Genomic DNA, 16318 nt, shown 5'->3' with positions numbered 1-16318 from the left:
TATCAGATCAAAGGCCCATTTAGTACAGCATTCTGGTTCCACAAAGATCAAGCAAGTGTGTATGGGAACTCATAAGCAGGACACAGATGTCATTCACATTTATTTCCCAGAAAATACTAGTCAATCTCCGAGACTAGAACTTAATATACCCACCACCACAGCTAAGGAGCCATTGATTTTCCCCATCCATAAAGTGCAGATAAAAGGACTGTGCCTCAATTGCTAGAGCTTTTGACAATATGTAGAACAGTGGAATCTCTTTGAAGCTCACACTAACAAGCTCACCCAGAAGCAAGCCTAATATTAAGCTTAGAACACCAAGACACAGCATATCCTGCTGCTCACCTGTATCAGAGATCTCCTGGATTATACTATTTCTCATCAACACTAACCAAATTGGTTCAGGGTACAATAATGAGCATTTTGCAACACTGCTAGCTAGGGTAAAATTATTCAAAATGTACCACATTTTTAATGTGCATAAAAAGAATTAACACAACATTGTAATCCCCTTTGTTTTTTTGCACCTCTTCTCTTCAAATCGTGTAGAATATTTAGTCACAGGCTTCGTTTTTCATACATTCGAATAGAGTTGATTTTATGGTTTGAATGCAAATAGGGACATAGTTGGAATTAAATGTTCATTTCTCTTTGGCGCATGGAAGGAATTTGAGGCACATTAAGCAGGTTTTTTTTTTTTATTTTAAAGGATCAAGTCTCCAAGGACATTTGTATCTCTACTAGCAGTGCTACAGGCTTCGTATCATTTCAATGACATCTTCAATGGGGATTATAATCTGAATTGAAGTGGAAATATCTGAGGCAATGAAGCTGTCAGCAGTTTAAGATTAAGGAATTAAAACAGCAGAAAGCATCATAGGATTTATTCTACCTGTATTTGAAAGAACGTAAGATTTAATTAAAGTCAGGAGAAAGGCAAGAACAATGATCCCATCACTATAAGGGAGAGACTATGAAAATCAGTCATGCTAGATGTAAATCCTCCTAAACCGATGAATGAGTCACAGTGGGGTTGGCTGAACTAAAATTAAGAAAGCAATGAAAATGACATGGGGCATAAACAGCAGCTAGAGCAGCACTGATAACATTTCTCCAGTCTGAATCAAGATGGCAAGAAAGCCCCTTCTTCTCTATCAAACCCCCATCCGTTCTGATAAAACTCAGAGATATCTATTCAATATGGCCAGTGGCAAGATACTGGCAAGGATCATTCTAGTTTAATAGAAAAGAGACTCATCTGGGATTCCTTCTCAGTACCTGCATTAAGCCCAAAGGGCATTTTACTGTTCTAACCTTGGAAAATCTTTAAACTGGAGATTTCATTTTTTTTTTTTTTTAAGATACAGGCATTCCCACTGGGGTCAACTCCTCCTGATGAGAAAAATTCTCTATTTTTTAGAGCAGAGCACCACAATTTATTGCTTTTTCAAAAAAAAGTTTTCTTTTTTCACGTTAGCCTAATCCTATCAAATTCTCAGATATTCATTAATTTACTACCTATATCAATGAAAGGGGACCAAGGAGAAACCTTGATCCTTCTAAGTTACTAACTAGAGATATTAAAAAAAAATTTCAGCAAGCTAAGGGTGCAGACAATAACTTGCTCAGTTATACAGGTTATAATAATCTCCTGTGGGTCCTGAAAATAATAGCATAGATGAACCTACCAATCCCTTCCCCACCCCATATATAAACACTTTATAAAACAGTTTTAAAAACCCCATTGCACTAGCTTTTTATGAGTTTAAGAGAAAAAAATATACCCAGTAGCACATCTCTCATGCACACAGAGCAGTACAACACAAAGTAAGAAGCAAGCAGAACTTGCACCAGAAAACAGGCAGCTGCAGACAAGGCCAAGAAAAATGGAGTTCTTAAAAAATCACTCCATAATCTTCATAGAATTCTGTGTGAGAGTGTATGTGCATCTCAAGCAAATCTTGAAAAAAAGATGTATCCCTAAATATTGTCAGGGGATCGGGGAGGGGAGATACTATTTTATAGTTTTTTATTTGAGATTTAGAGTTACCAACACACAGGCAAATGTGGTGCTACCTTTTCAGACAGGAAGATTCTAATGATGGCAGGGCAGAATCAGCCCCAAACAGGAAGTGTGAAATTGTTTCCCAACTTCTATCAAGATATTTAGATACAAATTCTTTGCAAAGTCTTCCTAGGATTTTGAAGCATCATCAGAACAGAAACAGTAGCCATCCAGAAGACAGTTTGTTGCTTATCAGTGGCTTTTCTTAGTTGAGCCAAAACCAGAGAAACCCATTACAGCTGCCATTTCATCATCCTCTTCAAATGTCAAGTCTTCCTCTGCCCTCCTTTTCTTCTCCCTCTGTTTTTCCTTTTTGTAGGCTTTGGCCTTTTCCTCCTGCAACACAGGGAAATAACTCTTTTATCCAAGCTTGCTTGCACAACCAAAATCTTTGAAAAGAAAGACAAACCTCGGAAATTAGGCAACTGAGATAACACATTTTCTGGCCTGAAGAACAAAAAACGGGTGGAAGAGAAATGGCTCATCCCAAAGAAACAATGGAAGGAGAGCAACCCAAAGGCGCGCACACCGAAGTGGCATGAGAAGACTCTGATTGTATGGGAGAGACCCATTCACTGTCAGCATCTGCTATTAAACCAATATTGAAGGCTTCATCAGAAATTAATACTGATAGAAATACAGCTTTGTTTGAAAACAATCACATGGATTCTGTATTGATGCCCTGTTACAAATGTGGTGCTGAATGATGCCAGCAGGCAATGTCAGCAGCTGATGGCTCTTGGAACAGCCTGATGACAGCTGCTCAGCAGAACATAAGCTGTGTTCTGAATGGCTCTGGCATCAAAGGGCTTCTACAGCTCTAATCAAAATATTTTGTTGTTCTGCGAGACTGCAAGACCTGGAAAGCGGCCATGCTTGTGTTGGGAGATGTTGAAGTGGGACTTCGGTTAATGGTTTCTTAGCAGTTGCTAAGGCCGCAAAAGCTTACATGGCATTGCAGGTCTTTTTTATATTAACTAACCACAATACCAAGAGATCAAAATCATGGCTCACAGTGATTATTAGGTGGACTTGAATAAAATTATATATTAGTATGATTTCTATACTGTTTCTTGTTACCAAAAATCCAACAGCAAATTCTGCATCTCCCATTTGATAAAGATAGCCAATCCATGGCCTGCCCAACCCCCCATTTTGCATTCCCGGAGCACTGGTTCAGTAGCCAGAGGGACTCAGGTTCAAGTCCCCATTCAGATACTCAATTCCTGAGTGATTTGGGCCAGTCATTCTTTCTCAGCCTAATTAACATCATGGGGGGTTTGTTGCAAGGAAAAATGACGGGGGGTCATAATGTAGGCCACTTTCAAATGACTGAATGTAGCATATAAATATAATAAAATAAATTTCCAAATTGCCTCTCCTAAAAAAGATGCTACGTCATGTTTATGCGAAGTATATATTTCGGGAAGACACATAACGATCTTTCTTTCTTTTTCTTTCTTTCTTTCTTTCTTTCTTTCTTTCTTTCTTTCTTTCTTTCTTTCTTTCTTTCTCTCTCTCTCTCTCTCTCTCTCTCTCTCTCCCTCCCTCCCTCCCCCCCCCCCATTGGGGTTCTATGCTAGCTACTAAAGTCAATCTGCAAAAAATCTTAATTTTGCAACTTGCATTAAAAGTGTATATATGCATGCAATAATGAATTTCTTCTGTTTCTGGGAAGAAGTACAGATAGTCCTTGACTTACGACCACAATAGGGACCGGATAATTTGTCATTAAGTGGTGCAGTTGTTAAGCAAGGTATCACGTGACCGCATCCGATTTTACAACCTTTTTTTGCCTCAGTCATTAAGCAAACCACTGTGGATGTTAAGTGAGACATCACATGACCATGACTTGTGACACTCCCTGTTGGCTACCCCACTGACTTTGCTTGTTGGAAGCTGGCTGGGAAGGTCGCAAATGGCGATCACATAACCGCAGGATGCTGCAACTGTTGTAAATGCACGATGGTTGCCAAGTGCCCGAATCATAATCATGTGACTGCAGGGACACTGTGATGGTTATAAGTGGGAGGACCGGCCATAAGTCATAACATAAGCTCTCGTAACTTCGAACGGTTGGTAAACGAATGGTCGTAAGTTGAGGACTACCTATACCTGTGAATGGCATTAATGATTCTCCCATGACTTCTGAAAGTCTTCGTCAGATCTTCCAACTTCAATTTTAGGTATAAGAAATTTTTAAAAATAGATTTTGTTTTATTGGACAGGACAGCAGCATACCTTGCCTCTATAATATTAAAAAAAATGAGAATTAATTCTAATTTTTGTCACATTTTGGTTTTAAAAAGAGAGAGATAAAAAAAAGACCAAAATATACAGCTTTCCTATTCACCAGATAACATGTGCTATAAGTCTACATACACAACTTCACCAGATTGCTGCAAAGCCAATGAAATACAGTAAGAGAAAACTTGAATGCTATATTCAGCATTCACTGGGGAAATCAAGAAACAAAAATAACTTTCCTGATCATTTTCACGACAAGCAACTCTTGGGGCAATATCAGAATAGTAAATATGCTGAGTTTGGCACAAAGATCTAATTCCATCTAGAATTGCAAAACAATCACCATTATTGCTGGGCATCTTTTTTAAAGACAATATAAAAATTACCTTTCAGCAAAATAATCATAATAGAACACCATCAACTTTAGATGCGTTCCATTATAATCATGTCCTGTTTAATTTCTGGGCTATACTTCACCTCTTCTCTGAGCTCCTTCATCCTCTCCTCAAAGTCATAATCCTTCTGTTTCTCCTCCATTTTTTTCTTGTTCACCTCAAAGCGTTTCTTCACTTGATCCAGAGTAGAACGCTCCACTCTCATGGACATACCAAGGTTCCTCTGATCTAGAAAAGGCAGGAACCAATCAAATATTTTCAGAGTTGCCTAAGAAACCTTACCAATATTTTAACAGGCAACACATGCAGAATGTATTGTTATCTTGAAGCTGAGCAATATTTTTGTACAAGTAGATAATGCTTGCTGTAAGTATTGGTTTGAGAATTCTTTTAACCCTGTTCTGCTTTCATCCTTCCAGAGTAATACACGGGTCCATCCTCATCCCAACTAATTATCCAAGTCTGTATACTGAGTTAGATTTGTATTCCTGGGCTTGTGGGGGTGGGGTGGGGGTTCATTAAAAGATGCATTTTAGAACACCTTCATTTATAATCTTGATGACACTGATATGCTGCATAAATGACAAGGGATGAACTTACATTTGCTTCCTGCACTTACAACTACACACTTCTACTACAGATGGATAGCTAAGTGATAGGCATGCAATCGCATGGTGACTTGTGTGACTGAATAAAGCTTGTGGGTACAACACACCATCTATGTAGTCTGGCAGACAGTGCTGGAGAAGAGCACATGGCTGTGTTGCACATTGGCATTAATGAGAGCAAAAATAATTATTCAATCCTGGAAACCATTTATGGAGTAGAATGCTGAAATCCAGGATTGTCAAACCAGATTCCTTCAAAATGCTATCAGTTCCACATGCCAGCTCCATTAAACAGACAGAACTGAGCAGTCTTAGTGCATGGATGAGATGATGTTGGGAGGAGGGTTTGGATTTTTGAAGCATTAGAATGCCTTTTGGAACAAGCCAAGCCTGTGCAAATGGGGGAGGGCCCACTTGAACCAAGAAGGTACCAGATTGCTGGCACATATTATCAAAAAATGTGGCAAAGCAGCTTTTAAACTAATTCTGGGGGGGAAACTGGCAGAATGTAAGGAGCATTTGGTACAGGAAGGAACAACTCCAGAGGATGAGGGTATAAATTATTATAATGGTTTAAAGGAGGGGTAGTGCAGATCTAGAAAATTAGTGTAGTTGATCAAGAAAGCCATATGGGAAAAAGAATTAAATGAAGATACTGTGTGTAAGCACTTGTGTGCAAATCCCAGAAGCCCGAGTCAAAATGAGATGTGTTTAATGCTCGAAGAGAACACAGCTACATAGCAAGCGTTACAGAAATCAGGTGGAATGGAGAGAACCAACTGGATACAGTTTTGTTGAGATACAGGTTACACAAAGGGCAGAAATAAGTGCACACACAAAGTGCCTTTATGTCTCAAAGAAGCACAATCTGTAAACTAGAACTCAAAAGTGAAGCACACTGTTCCACAGAACCCCTGAACTGCAGGACTACTCCCCTTTCCCTCTAGCCGCAATTAAGAAGCTCAGGCTGTTTCAGAAGGAAAATGACATCAGCAAGACACAGGGGAAAAATCAGTAATAGCAATGGGTGACTCAACTTACACTCACATAGGCTGGGAAAATGAATGATAAGGAGACCAAATATCTGGATATGCTAAATGTTTGAACCTTCCAAGAGGTAGTGAAAGAGCCCACTGTAGAGAACAGGCTTAATCCTAAGTAGTGCCCAGAATCACGTCTGTAACATAAAAGTTACTGAACCAAATGGTATTTAATTATTCAAATAAATTATTCAACATATATGCAAATCAGGGATGTGCAACTTCAACTGGCTCAAGATCTGCACCAACCTACACACGCATGTCAAAGGCTGTACTCTAAAGGTATTTAGGGATTTTAGGCAATGAAAGGGATTCCTTAAGCATCTGCAAGACTTAGGACAACCATTTTGCCCATTAATCCTATCAATGCAAAAAAGGAACCAAAAGACTCCAAGGGCTATCAAAGGGATGTTTGTGGGACAAATGAAGGACTTCAAAAGAAAACTGAAAGGAATAAGTCTTTCTCTAATGCTTGGAAATTATTCAAAGCTGCAATAATAAATGCTCAGTTTAAATGTAAACTTCAAGTCAAGAAAGGTATCACAAAATCTAATAGGATGCCAAAAGTGCTAATTAGCAGAATTAAAGAAGCTATGAGAAGAAGGCATCCCTCAAAATATGGAAACATTCTCTAAATGAGGTTAACCATAAACTTTAGCAAAAGACATAAAAGTAGTCAATAAAAGATAGAAAATGAAAATACTTTGAGAAGCATATGGACAACCAACATTAAGACAAGATATAAAAATTGTTTAAATATATTTGAAACAGGAAGCAGACCCAAGAAGCTGTTGAATGACAGGAACATCAAAGGTGGACTACAGAAGGATATGAAAATTGCAGAAAAAAATGTAATTAATTCTTTGCTTCAGTTTTTACTGCTGAGAATGTAAAACAGATAGCTGTGCCTAACCTGATTTTCCATGAGGGGCAATATATGAACTAAGAGACAGCAAGAAATGAAGTTATAAGACTAACACATTATATATAAATATATAAATATCAGATGGTATCCAGCCAAGGATTCTTATGCAATTAAAATGTGAAACTGTTTATCTTCTGACATAAATATGTAACTTCGCTTTAAGTCTGGCATGTACTTCCAAGAAGTGGGAAACAGTCCAATTTTTAAAAAGGGATTAAAAAGAAGTTATGAAAAATTAAAGGCTACTACAGTAAATATCAGTTCAGGTAAAGTGGTAGAAAATATTAAAGGGAAAACAAATTCAAAGAAAAATAAGCCTTATTGAGAAAGAGAAAATGTGGTTTCTATGTGATTAAGTCTTAATCTTTTAGACTTTTTGAGGATGTTAACAAGCATACAGATATGGATGACCCAATAGACCCTGTACAGGTAGTCCTCAGGTTACGATGGCAACTGGGACCGGGAACTCCATTGTTAAGTGACATGGTTGTAAAGTGTGATGTCATGTGACCGTGTCACTTAGCAATGGCAATTACTACAGCCCTGGTTGCCATCGTTAAATGAAGACCATGCAGGTCGTTAAGCGAGGACCTTACATGATCGGGACTTCCGACTTCCTGCTGGCTTCCCCACTGACTTTGCTTGTAGGAGCCAGCAGGGAACATCAGAAATCACAATCATGTAACTGCAGGGACGCTGTGACAGCCGGAATTCCGAGGACCTATTGGAAGTCCCCCATGTTCAGCACCATCGTAACTCTGAATGGTTGCTGAATGAATGGTTGTAACCTGAGGACTACCTGTATATTTGGGCTTTAAAAAAGCCTTTGATAACATCCCTCACTAAAGATTCCTGAGAGTTCTCATTTAAAGAAGAGAAGACAGAGTAAGAATACGTGAACACTTTTCAGATTATAAAATTATTCAAAATGGGATCCCCTGTGATCAGTTCTTTTAAAATTGTTTATAAATAACTGGACGCAGGGATAATTACTGAAGTGGCCAACTTTACTTTTCAGGAGTATAAATCAACAAGGATTGCAAAAAGCTCTAAAATGCTATACCCCAGCTAGGTGAATAGATGTCAAATGGCAAAGGAACTCCAAACTTCACAATAATACACATAAGAAACCCTCTCCTCCCCCACCTTCACAAAGGAATTAATGAGCTCTGAGTTGGCAGTGACTGATGAGAAAGGGGAGTTTAGAGTCATGGTAGATAGTTCAATGAAAGTATCAGTCCAGAGTAAAAAAACCAAATTCTAACATGGAGTAATTAAGAAGGGAATTGAAGCGAAATTTGCCAATCTGGTAAGGTCTTTATATAAATCTATAGTAAAATCACACTCAGAATACTGTGTACAGCTCTGATCACATCTGAAAAAGGACTGTAGAACTCAAAGAAGCCCAATCAAAATAATTAGGGGATGATGTGATGCCACCTGGCATTCACAAGATTGACAGCTGTTCCCCAGACAGGGAATACTGTATACATTCCTCCATAATAAGCAGGATCTCCCAGAGTCATGGACCTGAACAAGGAGATTCCCTCACAACTCTCCCTCTCCAGATGAGAAAGCTTTTGTTTGTAGGAGGGCGGGGAGAAATTGTAGCCATTTTTTCCTCCAGGAAGCAGGAAAAAGAAGCAAAATACCAGGGCTAAGCAAAAGAGTTAAGGAACCTTGCTTCTAGGTCTGTGATTAAAGGTCACAGAAAATTCAGGATAAATAATATAAAGTTATATTTTCTTTCAAAGGTATGTTTAGCTAGGAATCTGTGATTAGACCTTTAATGTGTGTGTGTGCCAGTTAAAATCCTTAAGGCTTCTAGCAATTTATTGTCTCTGATATACTGTATATTTTAACTATGCAAGCTCAGTATTGTGAGCATTCTGTGCAACCTGTGAACTCTTTAAGCAGAGTTTAAATTAGAAGTATATCAATATCATCTTGTCTACCCAGAACCATACATTTTTTTTGTCTTTTTCATTTGGAGATCCTTTTAAAACACCTTTCTGTTTTGAACAGCGCTATATTTTACTTCCTTTGCCCCTGATGGTTTACATGTGACTACTTAAAATTAAAAAGGCATTTTTACATTCTATTTTTTTACACTTAATTTTATTTATCATGTTTTATTTATTTATGCTTAATTTTATTTATCTATTCACATTCTAATTTTATGCATATTTAACTCTTGTGAAAGTGATCTCCCTCTCAAAGAAGGAGGGGGAGCCGATTTCCCTAATCATATACTACATGCAACAGGGGCAGAAGGTGGTGCTACAGATTTCATGATTATCAGCTTCTCTTTTATTTACCAGTAAGGCATACCATCTGTGGGGTCCCTGTCTATTTCACACAGGAGTTAGGATGTCAAGTAAAGCATTCCCCCTGTAAGACAGCTGATGGTAGCAGTAACTACCAAATAGCTACACCAAGGCAGGAATGCATACTCGGGGTATGTAAACTCAGTTTCTTGAAAATGAGATATGAGACTTCAATTCTTGCATCTTGCAGGAGGCTAAAGTAAGGACTATAGCATTTGGAATTTTTTTAGTTCTGCAGGAAGAGGGAGCAAGAGGAAATAAGGCAGGGGTATATAAAACCATGTATGGTGGAAAGTGAAGACCCACATTATAGTTCTCCCCCTTTTACAGTGGCAGTCTTCTATTAATGCAGAGAGATTGAAGACCAATAAAAGGAAATACTTCTTTACACAATGTTTGTGTAAAGGTTTCAGGTTTGGGATTTGCTAATAACAGATATTGGGATGGCCACCAATTTAAATGGTTTTAAAAGGGGACCAAACAAATTTCTACGGAGCAACAAGGTATCAATGGTTACCAGTCTTGAGGGCAGTTTGCTAGTTATGAAACCGCAGGTAGTACGGCTTAAATACTAACTACTCAGGAAGAGCAGTGGAGAGGGCTATCACCCTCTCATCCATGTTTGTGAAGTTTCTGAAAGAATCAATGTGTGATAAAGGATGTTGGCTCTTGGCTTAATCCAGCGGGGCTCTTATTACATTCCATCTATTTCCATCAGAATTCACAAGCTAGTATATTTCTATGTTGTATATGGTATGAAATGCAATCAGTGGTTCTTTCTCTTTTGCTTATGCTGTGGCTTCTATATTGAAAGGAAAGCTGGATGAAATTTCTACAAAAAAGTCAGCTTTTAATCAGTGATTGTAGAGAAATCCAGCTAACATAAACATATGGATATAATATCGTGTTTGCTTTCTCTTACGGGGGCTTTCCATCTTTACCATTCACAACTCTCTACATTTATTGCAAGTAAATGTGCAATTACTAAACAGCAGAATGAGTTTATAAATGGCACAGTATTGAATAATTCAAAAGCAAAACAATCTGACATTTAAGATTTATTAAGGCAAAAACCAATGGTAAAGTCAGGCACATAAGAATGTGAAAAAAGAAAACAGCACTACTCTGGAAATGTACTGTATTTATTAATATTCCATCTTAAAGGAGTCAAATGAAATTACAGTGAAAAATACAAAAACAAAAGTCACTAAATTATATCAGTTGGCCTAGTGCTGAGGAGCAGACAGGGTAGCTGAAGCAGATTCCTGATCTGCCCTTCTCTCTTGTTCTTTCTCATGGGAGAGTTAGCAGTTGGTGAGCACAGGAAACAATCGGGTGAGCTCAGACAAGGTTCCTCCCACTCACCTCTCCCAATATCTGCTGGGATGGGTCAGAAAAACCCTCAGAGCAGATCTGTAGTGTATGGGGAGGGAGATGGAAAGGGAGCTCAACAGGAAGTTCTGTGCAAGAGTAGATGTCTGCTCATGTCGTCCACTATATATTGATCACAGTCTGCTACTGTGGGGGGAAAAAAACCCTATAGGTTATTTTCCACTACTCCATGGGAACTTTATAATTAATCACTGTGTGATGATTCTTTTTCAAGCATCTCATGGAGTTTGCCTCCATATGTCAAGCAATTTGTGTGGAATGGGCCATGACAGAAAGAAGCCTTTTCTCTCCACAGCATCATTTTCAAGAGGAATTTGGAGACATGATGGATAGTAAATTCTTCCATATAAAGGAATACTGTATAGAGAAAGCCTCTCTATGGTGTTATTCCACTTGATGTTCATGGGCAGACATCCTAAAATTAAAAAGCCTGAAAGTGGGATTAGGGGAAAAGAATGGATGAATAAAAGGACATTTTTCTCTCAAGCCCTCTAAATGTTAGCTGTAAAGATTTTAGGATTTTTTAAGTACACAAGGATTTAATGACAAAGGACTATAACAAAAACTAGCATAGCTTTCAAATTTTGAGTAGTTAATGAATGCCTCAGAAACTCAATACTGAAAAAGGTCACCTGTACATTATATAATAAAAAAAGAATGCTCCTTTTTCAATCAACCAAGACTAAAAACTTAAAACTACTGTGCCTTTTTTTTCCTTGGGCCACCAAGTCAAACAGAAGCAGCAGAATAGAATGTTTCTATCTTCACTTTATATTGGAGTGAAGAGGAATGTGTTTGCCTGGATATAAAGAAAATACTAGAATGGTAGAATTGGAGGAGCAAAAACAACCACTTGGTTAATAAATAGTTGCAAGGCATTCTATATGTTAAAACCTAAATCATGAATCATATCTGATATAGAAAGCAGCAAGAAATGCTAGTTTAATGCACTGCTCCTTAACCTTCTGCAGTTGTTGAACACTAAGTAAACTTTCAGAAAATGTGGATGCCACCCAATCAAACAACCCACTCCTTAGTTTTCATCTAAGAGCAAGGGAGTTCATATTTTTTTTAGCAAATAAGATAAAGTTGCATTTAGTTATGCCTTCCCATCTCCTCCATTTTTAAAGGCCTTTAAAATTTTGTACCAATAATATTTAATCCAGAAAAAGATTTATTTTCCATCTGAATGATTTTATGTACTCCATGTCTAACACTTAACACAAATTTGCTAGTCCAGAATATTCTGGAACAGAAATCTCAGAGTACTAAGAATCTAAGGGCAAATAAAATCCCAATTTTAGATAGTCATCACTGTACTTCCTAGTCACACCTTCCTTTTGGGGGTGCTTGTGAGAGATCACAGCTCTACTTAACACAGCATATGTAGACTCACAGATGGTAACTGCACTTGAGATCTGTTCACTGTTATCAATTTTCTGAATTTTAGTACTCATGATGTGTCAGCCCTTCAAGATAAACCAGACCAGAAAACCAACTCCATAAGTTTGACTGAAATTACATATTATTGATACAGGCTACAGTAACAGAATCTTGAAAGCTTGACAGCATTTTCCCTTCCCTCCCTCTTATACTCTAGGAAGTTAGGGCAGAGCCAGGGCAGGGAAGTTAGGGGAGAACTTTTGTTTCCTGTACTTAAAACATGGTTGTGTACGTGTTATTGAAACCATCTCTGTATAGTTTCTTCAAGGTCATCTCTGTGGCTTTCTACACAATGCTACTTGTATGCTTCATGAACCAGTTTTCAGCCATCGATCCATTCTCATGAACCAGTGGTCAACATGTTCTGGGAGATATGATTAAGATAGCAGTGGGTTCTTGCCAGCTGACATGCAGGGGTGGGGCTGAAAAGGATAGTAAGCTCTCACCAGCAGACTGATGACATGCCCAGGGAGGTGGGGCTTAGGCAGTGATCAAGCTTTGACCGGTAGACATAGGGAAGCTGTAGAGGACCACCTCTTGGACCTTGGTGGTCTGCAGACCACACTTCAAGATCCATTGGCTTAACAGAAGAATATATGAGTCTGTCAGATCTTTGATCACTGCTGAGAATCAAGAAAAACAATATTGGGGCAAGATGAACCAATGGACTGATTCTATATGAGATAGGTTAGTATGTCTACTATGTCTCACAGAATAAACACTTGCATCCATGGCTACTTTACAAACAAACAACATTATGGCTTTCTGTTGACTAAAACCAAAGGTCACTCCTCTTTTCTACAGCCAGGCTGGAAATCATTGTAATTTCTATCTTTGATTGTTGTAAGCCGCCCAGGGTCATTGAGAGTTGGGCGGCATACACCTTTTGAGGAGGAGGAGGAGGGGGGGGAGCTTACATCCTGCAACGATACTTTTAACACCATCAAACAACATCTGCCTATCCCAGGTCCTTGGGAAGGACTCAATAGGTAGATAAAAATGCCGAATCCAGTCTAAACATCTGGCTGACTGTGTGACACTGTGTGACTGTGTGACAATAATAATATTATCAGATTAGTAAATAAAAAACATGTTATACTTACGTTTTTTGCCATTGATATGATCAAGGAAGTTTATGGAATCTTTCACTACGCAGTCACAGACATTACAATAATACCTGAGGAGGAGGAGAAGATAATCAATGACCAATTCTCTAATTCAACATTTTCGTATCAATTGGATGGTCCCACCAAAGGCAATATTACTAAGCTTCCAGAAATAGATTAAGCCACAGCTTTTTTTTCTGCGTAGTCCTAGTATCTTAGTATTAAATAATCCCTCCTGCCCCCTGCAGGACTTTTATATCAATGTGCACCTTCCATATACAGGTAGTCCTTGACTTACGACCATTCATTCAGCGATCATTATAAGTTACGACGGTGCTGAACGAATGGTGGTTACAACTGGCATTTCGGCCATCCCAGCGCCTCCATGGTCACGTGATCATGATCTGAGTGCTTGGCAACCAGCTTGCGCTTATGACTGGTTGCAGCACCCCACAATCACGTGATCGCCATTTGTGACCTTCCCTGCTGGCTTCCCCATAAAGTCAATAGGGAATCTGACAGGGAAGGTTGCAAATTGCTGGAGTAAGTCTCCCCCACCCCCGCCTTCTCCCTGAGCCTTGCCTTGCCTCCCCACCCCCACATACCCTCCCATACCTTCGCCACACCTCCTTCACACCCCTGCGCACCCTCCCCAGGCCTTGTCACACCTCCCTTGCACCCTCACACTCCCCTCGCGCCCTCCCCCACCTGGCAGCAGCCACTTACCTGCCTGCCGGCCTGCTTGTGAGCCACCTGAGACTTGCAACTTCCTGCCACCTTCCCCAATGACTTGGTTGTGGGAAGCCAGCAGGAAGTTGCCTTGCCTAACAACCATGGGATTTGGCTAATGACAGCAACTGGGACTGCAGAGATTCCTGTTGCTAAGCAACGTGGTCACGTTTTATGATCGCTTAGTGACAGAAATTCCTGTCCCAATTGCTGTCGTAAGTTGAGGACTACCTATACACGAGACACCCATTTTTCTGGGCTCTCACTCTTTGCTGTATGCACAGTTTCAGTCCTCCTTTTAATACAATATCCTTGTATTACACATATGTAATACAAATATATTGTGTATATATATGGTGTACACATATGAACTGACTGAGTTCAAAAGGTTCAGTTTTGTTATTTGATATTTATGCTTAAGCCATTACAAAAAGAAAGAGAGGTACACTATTCACTGGCTGACAGGGAGTCCTGAAAACACAGAGCTTGTCCTCAGGGGCCGGCTACAATCAATTTGTGCCTGAGGCAGAGCAGCAAATGGCATTCCTCAAGTCCTAATGCGTAACTGTCATCAAAGTGAGCCAAATTATTTTGGCATACGAGACAAAAATTTCCATAAGAGCCCCTCCCTAACAGTAAAAATTCATAAATGCAGTTTAAAATAATTTTCAGTTCTTTCATGCAAAATGACCCCAAAGCAAACACCATCTACCTTGTTCAGCATAACAGTAAAACTAACTGTTATTTTCTTCATTTTATCTTCAAGGTCTGAGCTTTAAATTTCAGGTCATGTATTGGAGGTTTCTCATTACTTTATATAAGTTTTTACTTATTCCATTTGTCATTCAAGACTTCCTGATCTTCTTATAAAGTGACAACAACCGTAAAACCTGCAGTGTTATTCTACTTTAAAGTTTAATATGTGTATTTCATTATTGTTTAATCTATGCTTTAAATCCTTTGTTTCATTAAATTATTGCCTATCCTTTTGTACACATTCTTGAATGGATTACTTAATTATCTGATAAACAGACAGGGATAGGGATGAAGCCTAATAGTTTTTAATGAGTCCAGCACTGGAGCCCATCACAAAAGTGCTGTACTTCCCCACTATTTACCTACAGTACACAGGGGTTTTTTTTAGGTGGCTTAAAAACTGGCTCCAAAGCAAAACAGTCAGGAGTCAGATGTCAATGCTACTTTTGTTCCTCCGCCCTGATCAGTTCACTGGAGATCAGTGTCAATGAACAGATCCCACAAAACCCAAACTACATGCTAAACCATAACAAAACACATTTACAAACTACAGTGTCTGGATTCACACCACACACTAAGCCAAAACCAAACCAACTATATAATATGTGAATTCAGCAATATCCACTAGTATCTTTTAAAAATCTCCTTTATATAAAAGCTTTATGCTACTTGCAACTTTATTTTAAAGAAATCATTTATCAGTAGGGCATTTTATTAAATGCCACAAATGAATCCTAAGACATCAATATTTCAGATCTAAAGAAAGCAAAATCAAGATACAATCAGCAATTTTACTAGGCCTCATACTGAGATCATATGTTTTATTCCCTGAAGTTGAAGAAATAATAACAACAATAAAAAAATCAATTTTGGGATATCTCTCATACTTGGAGAATACAAAGTACAGTTCCATACCTTAAGATACAAGGTGCTCTTTATATCAAATAACTGATAAGCATCAATATGAATTTCTGTATATCTAGTAACTGGTAAGAATCAACTAAGCCTGACTGTGTTTGTTACAAAATATGATGCTGAACTTTCTATTTCTGTCTCTTCAACTGAATAATTCAAGTTGTGTAAGTGAAAAGGGTAATACATTTAAACTGTTTCATATATGAAGCATAAAAGGAGACTACTTTAGAGATTGCCCAGCTATATTATCTTTTTCAAAAACAAATCAGCTATTCCAGTCCCTCTCATATTTGTTGATGGTGATTGGACAGTGCTTCAAGATCAATACTATAACCCTCTGGCTTTGGTTGACTTGGTAGCACAATATTGT

At 38.6% G+C, this 16318-nt stretch overlaps 1 protein-coding gene across 1 annotated transcript in view; it reads right to left on the bottom strand.

Moving 5' to 3' along the window:
- Positions 1–1212: 1212 nt before the first annotated feature.
- ZMAT2 (zinc finger matrin-type 2) overlaps positions 1213–16318 on the bottom strand; it is a 38325-nt gene continuing 23219 nt past the window's right edge. Inside the window, exons 4-6 of the mRNA XM_007430640.3 lie at positions 13546–13619; positions 4790–4935; positions 1213–2401 (exon numbers count right to left, since the gene is read on the bottom strand). Coding sequence (XP_007430702.1) covers positions 2258–2401; positions 4790–4935; positions 13546–13619 — 364 coding nt within the window. The 3' untranslated portion in view covers positions 1213–2257. The remainder of the gene's footprint in view (positions 2402–4789; positions 4936–13545; positions 13620–16318) is intronic.

The sequence above is a fragment of the Python bivittatus genome, unplaced genomic scaffold (assembly GCF_059951505.1).
Source record: "Python bivittatus isolate LINGU-HERP-01145 unplaced genomic scaffold, Pbiv_v1 ctg000960_np1212, whole genome shotgun sequence".
NCBI classification, from domain to species: domain Eukaryota; kingdom Metazoa; phylum Chordata; class Lepidosauria; order Squamata; family Pythonidae; genus Python; species Python bivittatus.
The sequence above is the reverse complement of the archived record's forward strand: the minus strand, read 5'-3'. Positions and strand labels throughout refer to the sequence as shown.